At 51.2% G+C, this 19,248-nt stretch overlaps 11 protein-coding genes across 11 annotated transcripts; 6 read left to right on the forward strand and 5 right to left on the reverse strand.

Moving 5' to 3' along the window:
• Positions 1 to 841: 841 nt before the first annotated feature.
• On the forward strand, positions 842 to 2,094 carry K460DRAFT_421988 (polysaccharide lyase family 1 protein; the record flags this gene model as incomplete). Its single annotated transcript, XM_040938166.1, is given in 2 exon segments — positions 842 to 1,741; positions 1,761 to 2,094. The coding sequence occupies 2 exon segments, from the start codon at positions 842 to 844 to the stop codon at positions 1,911 to 1,913; spliced, it is 1,053 nt and encodes a 350-aa protein (XP_040792314.1). The 3' UTR covers positions 1,914 to 2,094.
• On the reverse strand, positions 1,978 to 3,161 carry K460DRAFT_298475 (37S ribosomal protein Rsm25). Its single transcript, XM_040929768.1, has 2 exons — positions 2,691 to 3,161; positions 1,978 to 2,631 (listed from the first exon to the last, which is right to left on the reverse strand). The coding sequence occupies exons 1-2, from the start codon at positions 3,047 to 3,049 to the stop codon at positions 2,217 to 2,219; spliced, it is 774 nt and encodes a 257-aa protein (XP_040792315.1). The 5' UTR covers positions 3,050 to 3,161; the 3' UTR covers positions 1,978 to 2,216.
• An 877-nt stretch (positions 3,162 to 4,038) lies between these two features.
• Positions 4,039 to 5,118, forward strand: K460DRAFT_360601 (uncharacterized protein; the record flags this gene model as incomplete). The annotated part of the gene is made up of 1 exon (XM_040932303.1): positions 4,039 to 5,118. A coding segment is annotated over exon 1 (1,018 nt), but the record flags the coding sequence as incomplete, so codon positions are not given.
• A 254-nt stretch (positions 5,119 to 5,372) lies between these two features.
• K460DRAFT_372189 (acyl-CoA dehydrogenase-like protein) lies at positions 5,373 to 6,896 on the reverse strand (the record flags this gene model as incomplete). Its single annotated transcript, XM_040934487.1, has 4 exons — positions 5,373 to 5,544; positions 5,613 to 6,616; positions 6,705 to 6,783; positions 6,838 to 6,896. The coding sequence occupies 4 exons, from the start codon at positions 6,894 to 6,896 to the stop codon at positions 5,373 to 5,375; spliced, it is 1,314 nt and encodes a 437-aa protein (XP_040792317.1).
• Positions 6,897 to 8,380: 1,484 nt separating this feature from the next.
• K460DRAFT_390421 (uncharacterized protein) lies at positions 8,381 to 10,042 on the forward strand. The gene is made up of 6 exons (XM_040935780.1): positions 8,381 to 8,629; positions 8,682 to 8,777; positions 8,835 to 8,871; positions 8,917 to 8,984; positions 9,030 to 9,427; positions 9,489 to 10,042. The coding sequence occupies exons 1-6, from the start codon at positions 8,513 to 8,515 to the stop codon at positions 9,940 to 9,942; spliced, it is 1,170 nt and encodes a 389-aa protein (XP_040792318.1). The 5' UTR covers positions 8,381 to 8,512; the 3' UTR covers positions 9,943 to 10,042.
• Positions 10,043 to 10,816: 774 nt separating this feature from the next.
• On the forward strand, positions 10,817 to 11,836 carry K460DRAFT_3178 (uncharacterized protein). Its single transcript, XM_040930366.1, has 2 exons — positions 10,817 to 10,970; positions 11,026 to 11,836. The coding sequence occupies exons 1-2, from the start codon at positions 10,921 to 10,923 to the stop codon at positions 11,675 to 11,677; spliced, it is 702 nt and encodes a 233-aa protein (XP_040792319.1). The 5' UTR covers positions 10,817 to 10,920; the 3' UTR covers positions 11,678 to 11,836.
• A 192-nt stretch (positions 11,837 to 12,028) lies between these two features.
• On the forward strand, positions 12,029 to 13,029 carry K460DRAFT_360605 (uncharacterized protein). The gene is made up of 3 exons (XM_040932304.1): positions 12,029 to 12,198; positions 12,252 to 12,342; positions 12,458 to 13,029. Exons 2-3 carry the CDS (start codon positions 12,268 to 12,270, stop codon positions 12,740 to 12,742), a joined length of 360 nt encoding a protein of 119 aa, XP_040792320.1. The 5' UTR covers positions 12,029 to 12,198; positions 12,252 to 12,267; the 3' UTR covers positions 12,743 to 13,029.
• Positions 13,030 to 13,981: 952 nt separating this feature from the next.
• On the reverse strand, positions 13,982 to 14,585 carry K460DRAFT_269569 (ubiquitin-conjugating enzyme; the record flags this gene model as incomplete). The annotated part of the gene is made up of 3 exons (XM_040927582.1): positions 13,982 to 14,235; positions 14,312 to 14,496; positions 14,551 to 14,585. The coding sequence occupies 3 exons, from the start codon at positions 14,583 to 14,585 to the stop codon at positions 13,982 to 13,984; spliced, it is 474 nt and encodes a 157-aa protein (XP_040792321.1).
• A 486-nt stretch (positions 14,586 to 15,071) lies between these two features.
• On the forward strand, positions 15,072 to 16,140 carry K460DRAFT_372193 (Pex19-domain-containing protein; the record flags this gene model as incomplete). The annotated part of the gene is made up of 2 exons (XM_040934488.1): positions 15,072 to 15,983; positions 16,042 to 16,140. The coding sequence occupies 2 exons, from the start codon at positions 15,072 to 15,074 to the stop codon at positions 16,138 to 16,140; spliced, it is 1,011 nt and encodes a 336-aa protein (XP_040792322.1).
• A 172-nt stretch (positions 16,141 to 16,312) lies between these two features.
• On the reverse strand, positions 16,313 to 17,053 carry K460DRAFT_272351 (uncharacterized protein; the record flags this gene model as incomplete). The annotated part of the gene is made up of 2 exons (XM_040927792.1): positions 16,313 to 16,705; positions 16,763 to 17,053. 2 exons carry the CDS (start codon positions 17,051 to 17,053, stop codon positions 16,313 to 16,315), a joined length of 684 nt encoding a protein of 227 aa, XP_040792323.1.
• Positions 17,054 to 17,478: 425 nt separating this feature from the next.
• K460DRAFT_399873 (uncharacterized protein) lies at positions 17,479 to 18,776 on the reverse strand (the record flags this gene model as incomplete). The annotated part of the gene is made up of 3 exons (XM_040936267.1): positions 17,479 to 17,676; positions 17,861 to 18,375; positions 18,428 to 18,776. The coding sequence occupies 3 exons, from the start codon at positions 18,774 to 18,776 to the stop codon at positions 17,479 to 17,481; spliced, it is 1,062 nt and encodes a 353-aa protein (XP_040792324.1).
• Positions 18,777 to 19,248: the final 472 nt, after the last annotated feature.

The raw sequence follows: 19,248 nt of genomic DNA on the forward strand, positions 1-19,248 counted from the left end.
CTATAACACCCTGGTATCCCCTAGTTGTCGCCATTTCGGTATGATATGCGCTCAAGTAGCCTTGATTTTAGCGAACTAGGGTTTGGTTATAAGTGTATGTATTGAGCTGTCGAAGCAAGGCTCATACTCCTTTGATATTTTCGATGTGGATTTCTATCCCTCGGCATTTCAATGAACGTATTCGAGAATCAAAGCTTTCTTGTACTCAATAACATCAGGAAGTACCAGCATCGAGTGTGTAGCAATCGAAGGGGATATGGAGTGAGAGGGCGCGGTATCATGGCTGCGGCCGCGGAGCCACGAACGGCATCCTCAACCGAGTTATGGGTTTAGCATCTCAGCCACATACGAGCCTTGCGAAATAATAGATCAAGTTGCAATGCCAGCACTGGTGGAAGTTGATGGCACAGACGTCGTTCCCCAGCATCCCCGCTGAGCCAAGAGCCAAGATCCAAAGGCCAAGAGCACGCGAACTTCCTCTTCCAGCTGGGGAATCTGGGGTCCCATTCTTCCACCACTCACCACTATGCTCTCCAGCCACAGGCCCAGCATGATGCATCATCATCTTATATTCGTGAGGCGCGATGCCATCTCGGTTAAGATGAGCTGCAGCTTCACAACAACGATACTCAGTGCAGTACGCCATGGATCAATTTACCGGAAGAATTGCAGATGCACCAAGTCCGCGCCTGTCGGCACGCTGGTCAGCACTTGGAAGGATGCTTTGCTCCCCAGGTTAATACTTGCGTGGTATAAATAGGAAGATGATATCGCTGCTCGATATAGGCTGAATTGTCAAGAGCTTTCAAGGTCTTTCATTGACATCTCTCTCCCCGGCAAGATGAAGCTGTCAATTCTCTCTGTCTTTGCTCTCGCACTCAGTGCTTCTGCCGGACCCGCAGGATCTGGCTTCGAACTCGTTGGCTACGGCAAGGACAATCCGATCGGGCCAACGACTGGTGGTGCTGGTAAAGACGGCAAGACTGTTACAGTCTCTACCGTTGATGAATTCCTCAAGGCTATCAATGGTAGCTCACCGACGACCATTTACGCCAAAGGCAAATTCAACTTCACAGCGCGTCCGAGAGTGGGAAGCAACAAGTCTCTCATCGGAGTTGGAAAGGGTGCCGAAATCACTGGTGCCGGCCTTACCATTGCAAACAGCACTAATGTCATTGTTCGTAACTTTGTCATTCGGGCTATTGTCGACAACGATGCCATTACTATCTCGAACAGCAGTCGTGTATGGATAGACCATAACGAGTTTACGTCCGGCAACTTTCCCGCGGCCGGCCCTGATGCGTTTGACGGCCAAGTCGACATTATCCGCGCCAGTGACTGGATCACAGTGTCTTGGAACTACTTCCACGATCACTGGAAGAGCTCTCTCATTGGCAACAATGATAAGTTTAGGGACATTGACCTAGGCCACTTGCACGTCACCTACCACCACAACTACTGGCGCAATGAAGGCACGCGAGGCCCTGCTGGACGATTTGGCCATCAGCACATCTACAACAATCTGTACGAAGATTTCCTGTACCAAGCGATCCACAGCCGCAGCGACAACCAGGTACTCGTTGAAGGCAACATTTTTTCCGGCAAGACGAGGGAGGCCTTGAGCACATACGGCTTGGTTATTCCAGAAGACAGCCCTAACACGGGCCCGAACGGCGATTATGAGCTTGACGGGTTCGCCAACCTCGGTGCTAGTAAGTTGGCCTTTTTCTTCTGCCAATTTGTGTGGTGGTGTGCGATAGCTGACTGTATGTTTAGAAAACGATTTTGGAAAAGCAACCGTCAACATCACTCAAGTCGGAAACTTCACACAGGCGCCGTACAAGTACAAGCTCACTACGCTGAAGAAGCTGGAGAAGGTTGTCAAGAAGGGTGCTGGTCTTGGTAAGATCTAAGGATGATGTAGCTGCAGCAAATGGGAGGTCACAGTTAGACTCTTTAATTGTAATAGACATAGCGATATTAGACTATCGAAGTTAATGTCTTATTGGTTAATTCATCTTACAACCGTCCTTATCATACTCATAGGCGAGTCGTCGCTACCTGAGAAGGTAGCACACATATCTGTAAGCGTTTGAGAGAATTCTGTAGTGACTACAGTAGATTTTACACGTAATAAATATGCCTCTGTTCGCCCAAGTGGTCATCTACTCAGAAAGTACAATATTAGTACACTTCACTCTCTAACCCATATACCCTCAGGCATGTGCCGGTGCGCCACCCTTGGGCGCCTGTCCCTGTGGTGTATTCGGTGCACTTCCCTGACTTCCCAACTCGTCAATGGCAGTCTCATACTCCGCGCTGCTCATCTCCGTACTACTGCCGTCGTCCTGCTGCCCGCTGAACATCTGGGCACGCATGGCCTGCTCATTCTCAATTTGGCTGGCAGCCCATCTCTTCCAGTTCTCCCAAGACTGATCTTCGAGCTGCATGCCGATCTCAAGGGGTCCTTTGCCAAAGTAGGCACCGACATGGAGGGCTTCTTCTTTGGCGATGCGTGACCGGATTTCGGAGAGGTGGCGGTGGGAATAGAATTCGCGGCGTGCCTGATCGTAGGCAGAGGCTTTGGAGAGGGAACGGTGCTTCATGAGCCACATCTGGCGCTGGACGACGCTGTCAAGCATCAGTATCACTGCAGGCCTAACGAGGCACGAGTGTCGAGGATGGCTTACCTTTCGCCATCCAACTGTTTCCCCGGCTGCACAATCTTACTCCAGTCGAATCTCTTTGCATCATTCCCGCTGTCTTCGACGACTAATCTCGGTCGTGCCAGTTCCCACGGGTGGTCGCCGAAGAAGTCTGATCGCAGCTTGTCCTCTGGGTATGCAATGGGTAAAGGCTTGAATAGTTGGCTGGCTTTGCGTGCGTGGCGAGGCTTCGGTATACGCAGAACCGGTCGTGCGAGCGTCTCTCCTGGCGGTATGTTGCCGACTACATCGTACCACTGCGGTAGATTGGGATTTCGTTTGGCGTCGAAGAGGGCCTTTGCCGTCTGGCGCACGCGAAGGGGACGGAAGTCGTAGCGGCCCATGGCGGGCAAGGATGTGTGATTGTGTACTCGAGGCTACTCTCGCATATGGCCAAGAAGTTAGAGGCGCAGGGAGAGCGTAGCGACTGGATCGAAGGCGCAATGGGTGTTGAGTATGGCCTGGTTCAACTTTCTGGAATGCACGAGCTCCGAGGTTTCAGCGCCAAGACCGAGACATGGATATCGACGCGGCGGAAATCTTTTATCTAGATGCTAGCTCTACAACATATCAATCACCAACCCAGCACCCGTATTGTCCGTCGCGAAGGCCTTGACTGTGCCCATCGTAGTCAATTGCAATTCGAATACCCTAATGGAACACGTCCGAGCCGGTTCCCGCTGACACGATGCTCGACCTCTCATGTCCCTCCTCCGCACCCTCGACCGGACCTCCGCAGTCTCGAATATCGCCCACGCACGCCCAATCCTTAGGTTCTTGTGTCCTTTCTTGGATACCAAGACTCCAAAGCGCAGCTTTCACAATGGTGCAATGACCCGTCGGCCCCGCCTGACCACTTCGCGCCAGCACATGGACAACTTCTTCATTCAGGCACTAGTGCGAGCAGGCTCATGTCAGGAGCACGCGAAGCAGCCCTCCGCTCTCCGCACCCTGGTTTCGTCTTCATCCTCCCATCACAAGCCACGACGGAAGAGCACGTTGCAGAAGCATGGCGATAGCGCGTTGCATACTGGGAGGGCAGATAGCAAGGGGCCAATGCACAGGGTCAGGACCTTTGCCGAGAAGGAATTGAAGGCCTTGGTGGATTATTACGGCATCGAATTAGATACAAAGCCGGAAGAAAAGGTACAAGATGCCGGAAACCTGATATGGAATGTTGGAGACACTCACGAACCTTGGCCGCTCCGCGACCAAGCTGACGCTGTGCATATAAAACGGCTAGAAAAGCTACTACAAGATGAAGAAGCGCCCCACGACCATGTATTCGACACTTACAAGAAGCTCCAGTCGCCTGGGGTTGTATACCTCAAGACCGAAACGATCCGCGCTCTACTGCACCACCTCTCCATCGTCGAACGCCCCTCGCCCGTAGCAATGCAACGTTTCCTTTCCATCCTAGACGACATGAAGACGGCGCATATACATATCATCCGCTCAGAGTGGACATCGGCCATCCACTTCGCCGGCCGCGCCATGGGCAATGTTTCCGCAGACAACCTTCAATCCGCCCTGTATATCTGGCGAGATATGGAGCATCGAGCTGGCATCAAAGGCGGCTTCGTGACGTTGAACGTGCTCTTTAACGTGGCGGTCCAAGCAGGGAAGTACACCTTGGCAGAAACACTTATGAAGGAGATGCAAGCGCGCAAGCTGGAGCTGCATCGCTACTTCCGTGTCTCGCTTATCTACTACTACGGCGTTCTACAGAATGGGGATGCGGTCAGGAAAACATACCAGGAGCTTGTCACAGCTGGCGAAATCGTCGACACGGTTGTCATGAATGCCGTCATCGCCTCCCTAATCCGCGCTGGTGAGCCTGAGGCCGCAGAACATGTCTTTGAGCGCATGAAGCGCCTGAACGCTGAAAGGGCAGCTCCCGCGCCTGGTCACAGATTCTTTATGCGTCATTGGCGGGATAGAAGACTCTTAGCTCAACACCTGACGTATGAAGCTCGCCGACTTAACAAATTGGGAGACGAAGAGGAACTCAAAAAACTCCAAGACTTTGCTCCTATTGCACCAGACTCGAGAACGTATGCATTGCTCATCCGGCATCAGGCGACTACGGCAGGAAACATCGATCGCGTAGACGAGCTACTCCGAGAAATGCGCTACAACTCCATTCCCCTCGAAGGTACAATATTTATCGTCATCTTCCACGGTTTCAACTCGTTCGGTGGCGTACGGTACACCTCTTGGACTCCCGACAAGCTTGAGAAGATATGGACGCAATACCTGAAAGCCCTCAATAACAAACTGGAACGCACATGGCTCTCTAGTTTGTCTATTATCGCGGCACTCAAAGCATTCAGCAGATGTACAGATGCGGAGCGCACACTAAAAGCTTGGCAAGAGATCAGGAAGCTGTGGCAACCAAATGAGGAGGAATTAGAGAACGTGATGAGAGCTTTGAGGAGGTTGGTTCCAAGCCAGGGAGAGGGTTTCTTTGATGAGAACCCTGATAGTAAGATATGAGCTGTGTACTTATTACGTGTACGTGTATATGGGTGGTGTCTTGTACAAACCCTGTCTAAGGAGAAACTGCGTCCTATCATGGACCAATGTTATTGATCACAACTACATTACACGGAGTCTGTGCTTTTTTTGTGATGATACTCAAGTATCGCCTCATCTTTAAAGCTCTAATCACAACTTCGACTTGGACTTCGCCTTCTCGGCCGCCCTGTGTATCTTCAAAGCCTCCCGTACACCAAGATCAATTAACACGTCTTCCGAGCCACCCGGCACAACAAAGCTAGGTACGGCACGGTAAAATGACTCTATGCGGGCGCCTTGGCCAGTTTTGGTGAGTCCGAGACTGCGTCATCGTCAGAATTGAATCCAACTGCAAGGTAAGAGAGAGGAATCGACAGTGACATGACTTACCCGCCCATGATTTTCAAGCACTCCTCAGCAACATACTTGCACACGATGCCACTCTCGACCTTTAGCAATGCCGTGGTGCCGCCAAGTAGCCTCGCGCCATCCGCATCACTCAGATTCTCCAGCTCGTAGATGATCTGCTCGGTCCACGCTTGTAAACTTTCAATCATGCGGCCCATGTTTCCGAATTTGTTGCGGACGACAGGCTGCTCAATCAGCGTCTTGTCAAATGCCTCTCGTTTGATCGCCCAAGCAAACGCATCATGAATCGCCACTCTGCAACCTCGAATAGCCTGGAACGCGATCCAAAGGCGCTCGTGGTTGAAGTTGACCATAGTTTGCTTGAAGCCTTCGCCCTCTTTGCCGATGAGATACTCGACCGGTACTTTGACGTCCTCGAACGTAACGTACGTTGTAGCCGACAGCGGCCCAGCAATGACATCCAGTTTGCGTGTTCGCAGACCTTCAGAGCGGGGAATCAGAAGCATTGAAATTCCGCTCGCGCCAGGTCCGCCAGTGCGGACGGCAGTCATGAAGTAATCGCTAAACATGCCATTTGTGATCCACTTCTTCTCGCCGTTGACGATGTAGTGTTTTCCATCTGGGGTTTTCTCGGCTGTTGTCTTGATGTTGCGCACGTCACTACCTGCATCTGGCTCGGTCACCGCAAGACAGATCCTCTTCTCTCCCGACAAAATCTCTGGGAATATCTTGTCCTGCAATTGCTGGCTTGCAAATTTGAGTAGCGGGGGCGCGCCGACGACGAGGCCGATGAAGATGGATGCTAGTCCACCAGAGCGAATTAACTCATCCCAAAGGACGAAGTCGTGGAAGCCGTCCCATTCCTCGGGCTTGATACCGGCTATGATGGGGTACTTTGACCATTGGGGTGGGATCGACTTGCCAAACGCAATGGGCACGAGAAGGCCTGCTTGAGCGCATTTGCTGTAAATGGCTGGGTCAACAGCACCGGTATTGAGCCAGTCTTCGGTGTGTGGAGCGATGTTCTGGGGTTGTTAACCATGCATCCGTTGACTGATGGTAGTTGGCAGTTGATGAATGATTTCAGAAGTGTTAAATAACGGGCTTTCGTACCTCTTCACACCAATTCCTGATAGCATCGCGGAGCTTCCTATGGCTGTCATTGTAGTATGCTGACGGGCGTCCAGTGTACCTAGTGCTCTGTCAGTTCCTAAATCACCCTCTACGTAACGCTTTCCAGACTGACCAGGCCGGCTCTGCCCAAGGCAGTGAGCTTCCATACGGCGCTGACAATCTGCTAGCCATTGTCTGCTAGTACTAGGGAATGCTATCAATTTACATGAAAAAACGGCCGAGATATTATGGGTGAGCTCCCACACTCCTTAGAAGCTCAACTCCATGCTGTTTTGATCGACGTTAACCAACGAAACTGAGCGAGTAAGACGTTATGACGAAGCCGAGGCTCCCCGCTTTATCTGAGCGCACCCTCATAGCGGTACTTTTCAGTACCACGCCCCTGAGATGATGTAGGTTGGGATTGTACGTGCATCTCAGGTCGCAATCCAAGGGTGAGATCTCCTGCAAACTATGATGTTTTGTGGAAATCAGGAGGTGCAGCGGAGGACGCGTGTTCACGTGACTTTTGAGAAGAGGTGCCGTGATGACCTTAAACGATAACTGGAGTTATGATGTCACCTCGTGATAGAAGTGACAGTCGATCAGGAAAAAGGTGAACAGATCGGCTAAATGTTACCGAGAGCTGCCCGTGACAATCGCTTGCCGTTGGTCGTCGCTCGTCCCATCTTCCTCGCGCGTACTGCGCCTATCAGACGGATCGAGCACTGATACTACCGGTATTGTGCAACCATACGCTGTTAACTATGAACTATATCGTTCGCGAGGTGGTGATTCCGCAGATAGTTGACTGGGGTGGCTTGCTGAGTGGAAAGACGGACATTCTTGTTGGTCCAATACGAAGCCCCAATTCTTCATTACAGGGATTTGTGAGCCTGGGCCAACGTATCAACCCGTTGTCCTGATGATACCGCCGCGGACCGTCGGTCAGTGCTCATGTCCGTATGGATGTCACCTCCAGAATCCTGCAATCCTTCATCGATCGATTATTGTCGAAGCGAAGAATATCCTGCATGACCGTCTTTCAGACCATTGAGCTGGTGGGTAGCGCGCAACGTTGACATCGCATATCTGGAAATGTACGCTTATTAAGAGGCAATCACCCTTGGTCTCTGAACTATTCTTGCAACTGTAATTTTGCAGCCTTGCAATGTTTCGACGCGTGCCACGACACGAACCCACCAGACTCCGCTTTTTAAAGGTGCAAGTACCCGGATCGTCGGGCTTTTGCTTTAAATCTCCTGAAGCTTGGGGCACCAGTCCCTGCTAGTTGAGGGTGTCGTACCATCCCTACCCTCCTATATTCACCGCAAGTATTACCGCATTCTCTCAACGGCGTGAGGGGTTGTAACAAGCGACAAACATCAATACCTAGTAAGGACTAGGACGCATAAAGACACACGATCAACACACCTGCAGAACTGCATTGGAGATCGGAAACAAGATGGAACCTGCAGCATGGATAAAGCACTTGCATAGATCTGTACCTAGTAGGCTTTGCCGCATTCCCGCCAAGGACCTGTCAAGTTCGAATACTTATCGTTAGCGTGCCACCTGCACCATGTACCGATGGTGGAACCCCTGCAAAGACGGCACAACTTGAAGCAAGCGTAGGATCGAGCTTGAATCGTGAACCTCCGTGCACATGAAGAGAACAACGGTCTCATCGCTCGTCAAGACCCGCAGTCCCGACACACTCGGTCGGTGGAACTGGGGCTATATTACTTGCCTACCTGCCTTCTCCTGCAGCAAGGCCGGGTATTGCTGTCAGCAAGACGTCCGATAAGATGTCGAGCTTCCAAGAGCTAATCATGTCGGTGATTCTGAACCCGCCAGACGAAAATGAGCCGCTGCCCTTGTCGAATCGAAAGGCCACCATCTTGGGCACCACCATCACCTTCTTGGTACGACAAGCCCCGAAGTAAACATCGCAGTAAATACTCATGATACGTACAGATCGCATCATGGATAGCAGTTCTTTTCCGCCTCTGGGTCCGCTTTCGAATAGTTCGTGAACCAGGCTTAGATGACGCATTTATCCTCCTAGCTGCGGTACGCAGAATCCGTGTTAAACACGATTTAAGAACTAGCACTAACTATCCCTCTTAGATGACCAACACCGTGGCATCCACTTGCGTCTGTCTCTGTAAGCCTCAGCTCCACATGGCATGGACTATACTAACGCTTACAGCCGTCTATCATGGACTTGGGCAGCATATGCTGTATCTTGGTATCCCCAAGATGGAGGGATTCCTAGTGGTATGTTCGACCGACTCGTAGAAGCATCATCGCTGACGAGAACAGCTCTTCTATATCGAACACAACGTGTATATAACGGAAACCGCCCTAATCAAGGTGTCGCTCCTCCTGCAATACTTCCGCATCTTCAAGGCCGGCATTATGCGCAAGATATGTATCGGCCTCTTAGTTCTTGTCAGCCTCTGGGGGCTTGGCTTCTCCATCGTGGGCTGGTTCCCATGCTTTCCAGTTCGAGGATTTTGGCAGCGCACAATTGGTGCCAAGTGCTATGGTTTCGGCTTCGGCAACGTGCAGAGCTTCATTGCGATGTTCAAAGCCCATTCAGCTTCGAACATGGTTCTTGATTTCATCATCTTCTTAACCCCACTGGTGTTGTTCCGTACGCCGCATCTAAGGGTCAAGAATGTGCTGGCCATGACTGGTGTGTTCGCTTTTGGTGCTATGTAGGTTCTTACCTATTTTACTCGTCCCCCTTATGCATAAGCTTTACTAACACTCCTATAGTGTAGTTTCTACTTCAGTATGGCGCCTCTATTCCATTGTCGCCCACCGCGCCGCAACCTACCCTTACCTTGACATTACTTGGTTCTCGCCCACCATGGTCATTCTGACCTGTATCGAAATCAACCTCGCCCTCATCTGCGCCTCCATGCCCATATTCTGGCCCGTCATCGAAAAGTCCTTTGCCTCCATATTGGTTAGCTACGAGCTGGAAATTGTGGAAGAGCGAGTGGATGACCATGGCCTCGCGTATGAGCTGGAGCATATGCGGGACAGAGAGGGCAGTGTGAAGAGTAGTGCGACAAGTACAAGGGAGTTGACACAGCATGATGATGAGGACGGAGACATGGCGAGGAAGGTGTACACAGTGGGACTTGATCCGCTAAGTGAGAAGGCGAGAACAACTGGCCTGGTGACAGATGTCAGAAGTAAACCGAAGCCGAAGTGGGAGCTGTAGAATATCGAGATCCTTCCTTCCACTCCCGTACCCTATGCGGTTCCTCATTTCTCATCAGTGAACATGATCTGATAAGTGGTGCGACTCAACGCCCTATGCTAACGAACGGTAGACATCTCGACTTCTGAAGGGAATCTTTGGTTTTGTTGAGTCTATACAACAGGAGTGTTTCCACTTCAGTGTTCCATGATCCGAATAGAATGTCAACCCAGCCATAACCACCGTTGAAACAAGTTCCTATCTCACACCCCACGTGGCGAACTTTAGAATATACCTAGGAAAAGCACTACTGCTACTCCGTCTGATGCGCGGACGACCAATCAGAGTCTTCTTAGCGTCAATCTTATTCATTTCACTGTTTTACTTCTTTACGATTTCAAGTTAAGCTTCTCACAACTGTGAAATTAACTACTTTGTTTTGTCCATCTCTCCTCACTTGAAACGATCCTTCTTCTCCCCTATTCAGTCGATGGAGGGCCGGATACTGCCTCTACAATAAAGCTAATAGCCGAATTTCTGTAGCCTTGGACCGCGCATCGAGTTTCAATTGTATATCGCGAACTGGGCGTACTATACTTCGAGGTTCATGAAATCGTTGCTTATACAACACATTCGGCTACGTCTTCGAACATGTGCATAGCTACGTGCAGTCCAGATCTGACTGACTTTTCATATTTACTTAGTCTATTCCATTTAGAATTTTCGACTTGCTCGCACACTTCGTAGCCGATGTTGCATATCTTTGCTGCTAAGCAACCACATATTTTCATTCTCGGTTTCCCGTTCACTCTCTGTGACTGCTTTCTTCAAGCTTCACACCACTGCTTTCACGTTCACCGATAGGCCATGCGCTTAGTAAGAGCAGATTGGACTCAGTTACTTTACAACCTCTCGCCGCGAGATCTACAACCTCCGACATCTCATACTACGCGCGAGTTCAAAACTACTCGTTAATCGGCACAATACTACACGTGCAAGATGGGATCGAACGAGAAGTCTCAACGGTCGAGACCCGCCCCTTCTGCAAGGCAAGAGATGACCGATATCTTGCCCACACAACTGACAAGAGCTGACTCCTCACAGCGCGGTGGCATTATCCAGCACGATTATCGTCAAGGTCGGCGCAAAACAGAAGAAATACACACTACACCGGAAGCTCCTAGTATACCATTCGGAATACTTCCGCAGCGCTCTTTCCGGAAAGTTCAGAGAGACAGACGACGGCGTCATTGTCCTTAACGATATCGACACTGATGCGTTTGATATCTTTGTCGACTGGATATATGAGACGAAGCTTCCGACAAGAATCGACACCGATGCGCCAGGAGATGGCCGAACATCTGTCAAATATCGCGCGTACGTTCTGGCGGAGAAGCTACTTGCTACCGATTTCAAGCGCATCCTAATGGATCTCATCTTCACCGTCATCCGAAACAAGCACGCGAATCCAGCCTCGGCGCTTATCATCTACGCCTTCGAGAACCTGCCGGAGAAGGATGCTATGCTTCGGCTTCTTGTCGATGCATGGTGTGTGCACGATTCTCTGAATCGTATGGGGGACGATGACAAGGCCTTATTGCCCCAGTTGCCACAGGTCTTCTTATGCGGTGTGATCATGAAGCTCAATCAACTCGGCAAGGCCACGGTGAAGAATAAGAAGCTGTGGCGTAAGGACTACATTGGAAAGGAGTTGGAAGACAGGGAGGGATATCTCAAGCATGAGCCCGTTTCGTGATTTGAGGAAGATAAAGGTAGTAGCCACGAGTTAGGCTAGGTCAAACAATCGCTGTCTTGAAACAGCGAACGACAATGACTGTAAGTTTATCACAAGACATTAATGAGTAAATGTCAACTCACACTCATCTATAGGTGGCCTACTATACCCTTCCATAGGGTATCGACCTAGTTAAGCCTACAAAGATAATGATGTAAGAGTATGAGGGAAGCGGGGTCTGTACATAGCAAAAAGAGTAAGGTCTTCCGTGCTTTGGAAGTGGGGAGTAGACGCTAGCTTACATAAGTGAGGCTCCGCTACTTGGCGTCGCGCTATGAGCTTCCCCAGCGCCATTCGTCATTTACCGCCGTGAGTAACACTTCTTTCACCTCCATCAGGTGCCGTTCCTTTGACAAAACTTTCACAACCTTTCAAGCGCAGTCGCATTAGCTTCTCGAGCTATATAGCCAAAGCAGTCACTGGAACGTTCTGACACGGACACATTAATTAACCTTGCATTCCTAGTATACTACCACAGCCTCGTGAGTTCAACAACCTACCCCATGATTCCTTCATCCACTAACCCCCCTTCAAGGATTCCTATAGTAGCCATGTCCGACGCCGAGATCGAGCAGAAGCGCGAGGAAGATGAGCGTCTTGATACCGCAGAAGACCCAACTGAGGAGGTACGATACGTCTCCCAGCTGCGCGAGCTTCCCACAGGCATCACCTGCTGCATGGGAACCTCTGGATTTGACGGATATACTCTCTTCTTGGACGTACGCTAATGCCACACTGTAGGAGGAGATCTCTGCGATGAGACGACGCGTACAAGAGATGGAGGAGGAAGCACAGAAGCTGCGCGAAATGCAGCAATCGCTCGACCACGAACGGCACGAGATGCGCGAAAGCAAAGAAGACGTCGATGCGCGAAGCGTCTTCGTTGGAAACGTGGATTATGGGGCGAGCCCTGAAGAGATCCAAGCACACTTCCAGAGCATCGGCAGCATAAACCGCGTCACAATTCTGCTCGACAAGTTCACAGGACATCCTAAAGGGTTAGTACCAAGAGGAGGTTTTCTTTGAAGATACACACAAGTTTGCTCCTGACAAGGTCGTTCTTGATCGACTGCTCCATGTAGCACCAAGCGCACAACGATATGCGCGACGTCAGCGCCACAGTTGCCTTGACGCGCATTTGACTCAGTCATTCCCCGCAAAGATCATCTTTCGCTACCTGGCAAGAGCTTGGCAGTAAGATCGGAACGCTAATGAGCGTCTGCAGGTATGCGTATGTAGAGTTCACTGAACCACACCTGGTCAATGAGGCCCTTGTGCTCGACAACAGCCAGTTCCGCAGCAGGAACCTCAAGGTATGGATTCACCACCTTTCTTACCTCCTTTCCACCTCCAGTCTCAGTCCAGGATGCTTACGTTTTCACAGGTTGTACCCAAGCGAACGAACCTTCCCGGTATGACACGAGGTGGACGCGGTGGACGAGGTGGACCTCGAGGCGGATACGGCGGTCGTGGCTCGCCATATGGCCGTGGTGGATTCGGTGGCGGCGGCGGCGGCGGTGGCTACGGTGCTCCGCGTGGAGGTGGTTATCGTGGCGGTTATCGCCCTCGAGGAGGGCCTGGATTCCGCCCGTATTAAGCCTGTCATCGGCGCGAGCACCCGATGAGTGAGAAGACTTCGGTCGCTTTTTGATTGTAGTTGGTATTGAGGATTTGTGAAAAGACAAAATTGAGCTGGGCCGCAGTCTGAGGGACTCTATTTCTGGAATTCAGGCTGAAGTGTACTATATTAAACTTGGGAAGGTTGCAACAGTATCGCCCCCGGGCTGCTGTCATCAACTGAATCTTTGTGGACATGGGGATGGGGATCTTGGAAATATTAGGGACTTAATCATCTTCATCACTACTCCTTCAAAGCGCACCGTTGCCAAATTGTCGATAAAATGTACTATGTATAGCTCCAGGGGCGATACGCCAGGAGAGAAGGAAGCTGGTATCAAAGCACTTAGATACTTTTCGCCTGTCTAAGCACGCGGGAGCTAGTATATAGCCCAAGGGCTGCTCATCTTCGAACGCCGAGCACCGTGATAGCGCGCCATAACGTCCGTAGCGCGCTGAAATCGAACTCCAAAATGCAGAATCATCATCATCTCCACTGCTCATCCAAAAAAAAAGAGTGGCCGAGGCTCCAGACTGTCATTTCCCCACCCTTCCTGCTCCCTTCTCAGATACACCACGAGCCCCACGACCATTTCTCCTCACCGTATTGCCAATGTTCTTAGTCGCCGGTTGCCTCGTAGCAACATACTACGGCGCGGGATTCTCCCTGACAACGTTGCGCACCTTCTTCTCGTACGCCGCCCGATCCTTCTTGAAGAGGTTGAAGGCGTCCGCTTGGGCTGGGGACTCAGGGTTCGGCTCGTCCAAAAGTGATTGGATCCCGAGCAGGATCTCCTTGATGGTTATAGCGGGCTTCCAGCCTTCTTCTTCGTTGAGGATGGATAGGCAGACGGTGCCGCTGGGGTAGACGTTCGGGTGGAAAAGCGGGGGTACGAATTTGCCTATTGATGAGCGTGAGCGACTTGTCTTCGAGGTGAGAGAGGATGGGCTGGGGGGTTGTGGTGTTTAAGAACGTACACTTCGGAGGCTTCGTGGGATACTCATCCGGAAATATGACTTCTAGCTTGAACAAGCCGTTTTCCCACATGGTCTTTTCCTTGCCTGGTACTCCGCAATCCCACTTCTTTAGGTCCATCATGCCGTTTGCGCCGCGCATGGGTTTGGCGAAGAAGCCGAACGGGTGATCGCGTCTCCATTGCTTCCTAGGAATGTTTGTCAGTAATAGTAGCGATTTGAGGAACGTGAGGGATGCGTACCTCTCCTCCGAGAGGCGGTTCATGCAGAGAGACATTGTGATCGGTTATGCTAAGGCTGCCGTTGCGCCTGAAGTCTAGATTTGGTAGTCTATTTGCGGTTCAGCGGCGGGCGGCGCGAGTGGTAGTCGGGAGCGAGCGTAAAGTGTGGTAGGTTGCGGAAGAAGTGATGCGGTGCGCTTATAAATCAATAGGACGTGGTGAAAGTGAGGACCAAATGCTGTAAACGTGAGGCGAACGTGAGGTGAAGTTGAGTTAGAGATGCACGTGACGGGCAACAATTATCAAAACGGCGGCGCGGACGGGCGAAGCCTAGAACAGAAGCCGCGATCTGCTCAGGTGCCCCGCGCTAAAGGCGTGCCCCCGCTTAACGCGCTGGTTGCTGATGACGGGCCGAGGCTGACGGGGTGTGTATTCGGGATGCGTGACTGGCTTCCTTCTGCATCTATCCTTCTTGGCTTTGCTCCTACACGTTGTTCTTACGTCCTTCAGCTCATAAGTGTGAAGTTGTGATTGCTTACACCATGGCGGACGCGCAGGCAACGAAGGAAGAGCCAGTGCCTTCCAGACTACCCCCTGCGACCTCCCCACCACCCGGAGTCGCATCCGATCCTGAAGAAGACGATCTCTCAGATCTCGACGATGTCCTCGACGAGTTCGCCAATACGAAGCTCGACTCCAAAGCGCCAGCGGCAGCACCGAAGTCTGAACCCGCAACTGCACCATCCTCCTCCGGTCCTGGCAGGCCTGAAGACACATCGCCCGCTGAACTCCTCCTCGAAAACGAAGATGAATTTGCGAAACAGCTACAAAAAGAGATGGAGCAGCTGCTCGGGCAAGGCGACTTCCAGAAGCAGTTTGAAGATATCATGAAGGAGATGAGCCAGGAAATGGGTGGCGCGAACCCCTTGGAGGCTACAACAGCACCGGTAGCAGCACCGGCGAAGGATGCGGGCAAGGCGACAGAAGAAGGCCCGGGTGCAACTCAGGCAGAGAAAGAGACTGCTGCCAAGGCGGAGAAGAGCTTCCAGGAGACGATCAAAAAGACCATGGAGCGCATGCAGTCCTCGTCCGACACTGCGACTTCCGCCGCCGCGTCATCCTCTCAAGACGACATGCTAGCGCAAATGCTCGCCTCCATGGAATCTGGCGGCTTCGGTGGCGAAGAAGGCGGCGATGAGGATTTCAGCAAGGTTTTGATGGGTATGATGGAGCAGTTGACGAACAGAGACATTCTATACGAGCCCATGAAAGAGCTTGACGACAAATTTCCAAAATGGATGGAGGGAAACAAGGACAAAGTCCCGAAGGACGACCTCACAAGATACGAAGAGCAACAGACCCTGGTTAGGGAGATTGTAGGTAGGTTTGAGAGAAAGGGGTATAGCGATAGTAACGCGGGGGATCGGGAGTACATTGTTGAGAGAATGCAGAAGGTATGAATTGCTCAACGCTACTTGTTTGCTGAGCATATAGTTGACTAACATACTACAGATGCAAGCCGCTGGCTCCCCACCACCTGATCTTGTGGGCGATATGAATGCTGCGCAGGAAGCGCTACAAGAGATGGATCAAGGGTGTCCGACACAGTGATCTCTTTCATACGACGACCAAGTTGCCCATCTCTTACAGATACCCAGCATGTACAAAAATCAGCACTTGAATTTTGCCTCGCTTTCCGTGGTGATCGCCTAGTCCAACCTTTTCAGCCGTGTGCTCACGACACTGCAGCCCAAGGGAACACTTGGCGATAGATCTGTGCTTTTCAACCATCCGTCATATCCATATCCATCGCGTCCATGTCTTCAACCCCTGTATTCTCGTGCGGCGGTTGCTGCTGGTAGTCCTGGTCCATGCTTGTCGCACACTCCATGAATATAGAATCGTAATCATCATCATCACTCCCGTAGTACTGCGACCTCGTGTCTGACTCCTGTTCCATCGTGGCGACCAACTGCTGCAGCTCGTACTCCTCCTGTGCAGCAATATAATCGGCCTCTGTCATCTCCTGTTCAAATTGCGGTGCGTAGTTCGGCAACTCTGGGAGTGCCGTGTCTTCTAGTGCTTCTTCGTCGATGTCGTCATACTCGGGTGGTGCTTGACGCGCTTTTTCAGCTTCCCAACGCTTGCGCTCCGACACGAAATCTAATTGTTGGATCTGTTTGTTGGTTAGCACAGTGTCCCATCTTCGTCAACATCCTTGACTATAACATACCTGCTCCCCACGCGCCTCCCACTTTTTATCCTCACGTGCAGTCTGCACGCGTCGAAAGAACATGTCTCTCCGTCTCTTCGTGGCAGCGTCGCGCGTCTGTATGATAGGATTGGCTTTATACGCGCGTTGAGGCACTGGGGGTTTCTTTTCGTTCCCCTGAGACGCCATACTGAAGTCGAATAATCGTGGGGCTGCATTCGCGGAGCGCTCGGAAAGTGGTGATGATCGCGGTGGCGTGTATGCTGGATAATGTTGCGTTGCAAGCGGTAAGAAGGAGTTCATAAGCATCATCGTGATATAGTTCGAGAGCTTTTTAGTGTGAGGGAGGGATTGCGGATGAGGATGGGCGACGTGGTTTTATGCCGATGGGGTTGGGAGGGAAGCGATGATGCGGGCAAAACGCGAACGCGAAAGGACGGCGCGATGGAGTGTGCGTATCGATAACATCACGTGACTATCTTCCACTCACAGCAACCGCGCAACAGCGAGCCTAAAAAGAAGAGAATAGGACGAACACGAATAAAAATACACAAGGCAGGTTAAAGCACTGAAAGTCAGTTTGGGCCTGAGTCTAAGTATAGGACGTCTGGCAACATTTCTAGGCTGATTTCGAAGTACTAGAAACATAGTGATGATCTCACGGTCTGCAATCTTCAGCCTTTCACATAGGCCACCGTTCGCGTTAACGGCGTCCTTGTCCCGTTCCTGACCGCTGACTACTGCCTCATCGAATGCATCGCACCGCGAGCTATATCATTCCCCTCATTGATGTCGACATCGTTGCCCGGCAGCAACTTCATCATCTTGTCGTTGGGGTCGCTGCTACTCGCACTATTGGCGCCCGGTCGTCGTAGATCCTGAAGTTCCTGTCCAACAGAATCTCGGTCCCAAGGGATAGCAAACTCTTTCTTCTCCTGTCCAGAGGTTGGTGCAGATTATGACCCCGTCTGTACTTGTCTTTCGTCTTTCCTTCTCTTCTTTGGCAATTTGACAAGACAAACCGGCTTCGCTTCAGCCAGGACATTTGACAGTCTTGAAGATTCCACCCTCGAGCTGAATGAGGCATTGTTCCTTGTCTCCGCCCAGATCACCACTTACGAATACCACCAGTACAGCCGCATACGTTGCTGTAGCTGCGAAAATTTCCGCCCTTCTCGCGTTTGTACACAGCAACATACTAGAGGCAAATAGTATTGTGTACATTGCCACTAGACCAAGCTTCGCTTTTGGGTCTGTTACAAAGTATAAATGAATGATGGCTCCAATAAGTAGGACAGCGGCAAGTACTAGATCAAAAGCCGCCACCGTCCGCACTATATATGCGTTCTTGTAGATCGTAGTGCGATCGAGTGGATCAGCGGTCCGCCGCTTTCGAAAGAGCCAGTGATCCTGCAGAAAGCGCGATAGATAGTCGTCTTCTTCTGGCTTGGTGAGTGCGACGAGATCATCTGGGTTGTTCAAAAATGCTTTCGCACGCCCACTGATGATTGGCATAGGACTTCCATCTTCATCTTTGAAAGCACTACCATCTACAAACTCTCGAAAAGCAGAAAGAGGTCGTTCACGGGGCCGATTCATCCCATTGATTTGAGATTGACGACATATTGCCTCATCTGCCTCGGTAAGCGCTTGTCTACAGAGTTTGGTACTGAAAGATGGACGCACGATAGTCCTTAAGCAGCTCTTTCAGTTCTTTCAACTTCGTAATCAACCTGCTCTCTGGGGATCCGGGGTTTGCTGCATCATTGGCACGGTTTATGAGCGTCTCATAACGCCTTAACGACTGCCTGACGTTGGATTCGGGACTATGTCGTGCCGTTTCGTCTAGTTGTTCGATCTCGCGTTCAAGTGCGGTCAACTGGGCTTGCAGGTGTAGAATGTTCCTCGCTGCCAACCTGTCGAACTTCCGAAATACGAAAGTTTCGTTGTCCGGATCGCGGGCTATCCAGTCCGCGAGCGCTGGGTAGCCATCTCGAAGCACCCCGAGCTCGATCTCTTCCTCTTTCTGGTTCATCGTGCCATGTCGCGACTTGCACTCATGTGTAGGAAGGACGAAGGGCTAGGCCTACTCCTCAATACCAGTTATCGGGGATGGCAAAAGCCAAGAAATATCACTGCAGGCCTAGGTCAGTCGTGGCTTATTGAAACAGCCAATGAACCTGTCGTACGTGGTATAAGTGAGTAGCTCAGCAGCTCAGCCCCCCACCTACGCGCGCCGCACAGCCCACCGGTCAGCTTTAACGCAAGCTCATGAGGTCACTACCTCAACAAATGCCAAAGTAAAAGACCGCGGTGCCGTCTCGTGTTCACGAAAATTGGATCTCAAACTCCTCCTCTTCGTTAAGCCTCGTTGGTTTTTCTTGGCAAAGGTGATTCAGAAATTGCTTATATTAGGAGCAACACTGACTATTGTAGTTAGAGCCAGCGTCTCGAGCCGTATATTTGGTTACTTGTACTACAGTAGCCTATCGGCCGGTGAAGTGGAG

This window comes from Cucurbitaria berberidis, assembly GCF_010015615.1.
Source record: "Cucurbitaria berberidis CBS 394.84 unplaced genomic scaffold K460scaffold_1, whole genome shotgun sequence".
NCBI classification, from domain to species: Eukaryota; Fungi; Ascomycota; class Dothideomycetes; order Pleosporales; family Cucurbitariaceae; genus Cucurbitaria; species Cucurbitaria berberidis.

Bases quoted from the DNA above. Each gene is read 5' to 3' on its own strand.
- K460DRAFT_298475 (XM_040929768.1), bottom strand. From the start codon at position 3,049: ATGGGCCGCTACGACTTCCGTCCCCTTCGCGTGCGCCAGACGGCAAAG. The intron at 2,632-2,690 runs GTAAGCCATCCT...GATGCTTGACAG, and splicing joins AAACAGTTGGATGGCGAAAG to CGTCGTCCAGCGCCAGATGT.
- K460DRAFT_390421 (XM_040935780.1), top strand. From the start codon at position 8,513: ATGTCGAGCTTCCAAGAGCTAATCATGTCGGTGATTCTGAACCCGCCA. The intron at 8,630-8,681 runs GTACGACAAGCC...TGATACGTACAG, and splicing joins GCACCACCATCACCTTCTTG to ATCGCATCATGGATAGCAGT. The intron at 8,985-9,029 runs GTATGTTCGACC...TGACGAGAACAG, and splicing joins AGATGGAGGGATTCCTAGTG to CTCTTCTATATCGAACACAA.
- K460DRAFT_3178 (XM_040930366.1), top strand. From the start codon at position 10,921: ATGGGATCGAACGAGAAGTCTCAACGGTCGAGACCCGCCCCTTCTGCA. The intron at 10,971-11,025 runs GCAAGAGATGAC...GACTCCTCACAG, and splicing joins AGACCCGCCCCTTCTGCAAG to CGCGGTGGCATTATCCAGCA.
- K460DRAFT_360605 (XM_040932304.1), top strand. From the start codon at position 12,268: ATGTCCGACGCCGAGATCGAGCAGAAGCGCGAGGAAGATGAGCGTCTT. The intron at 12,343-12,457 runs GTACGATACGTC...GCCACACTGTAG, and splicing joins CAGAAGACCCAACTGAGGAG to GAGGAGATCTCTGCGATGAG.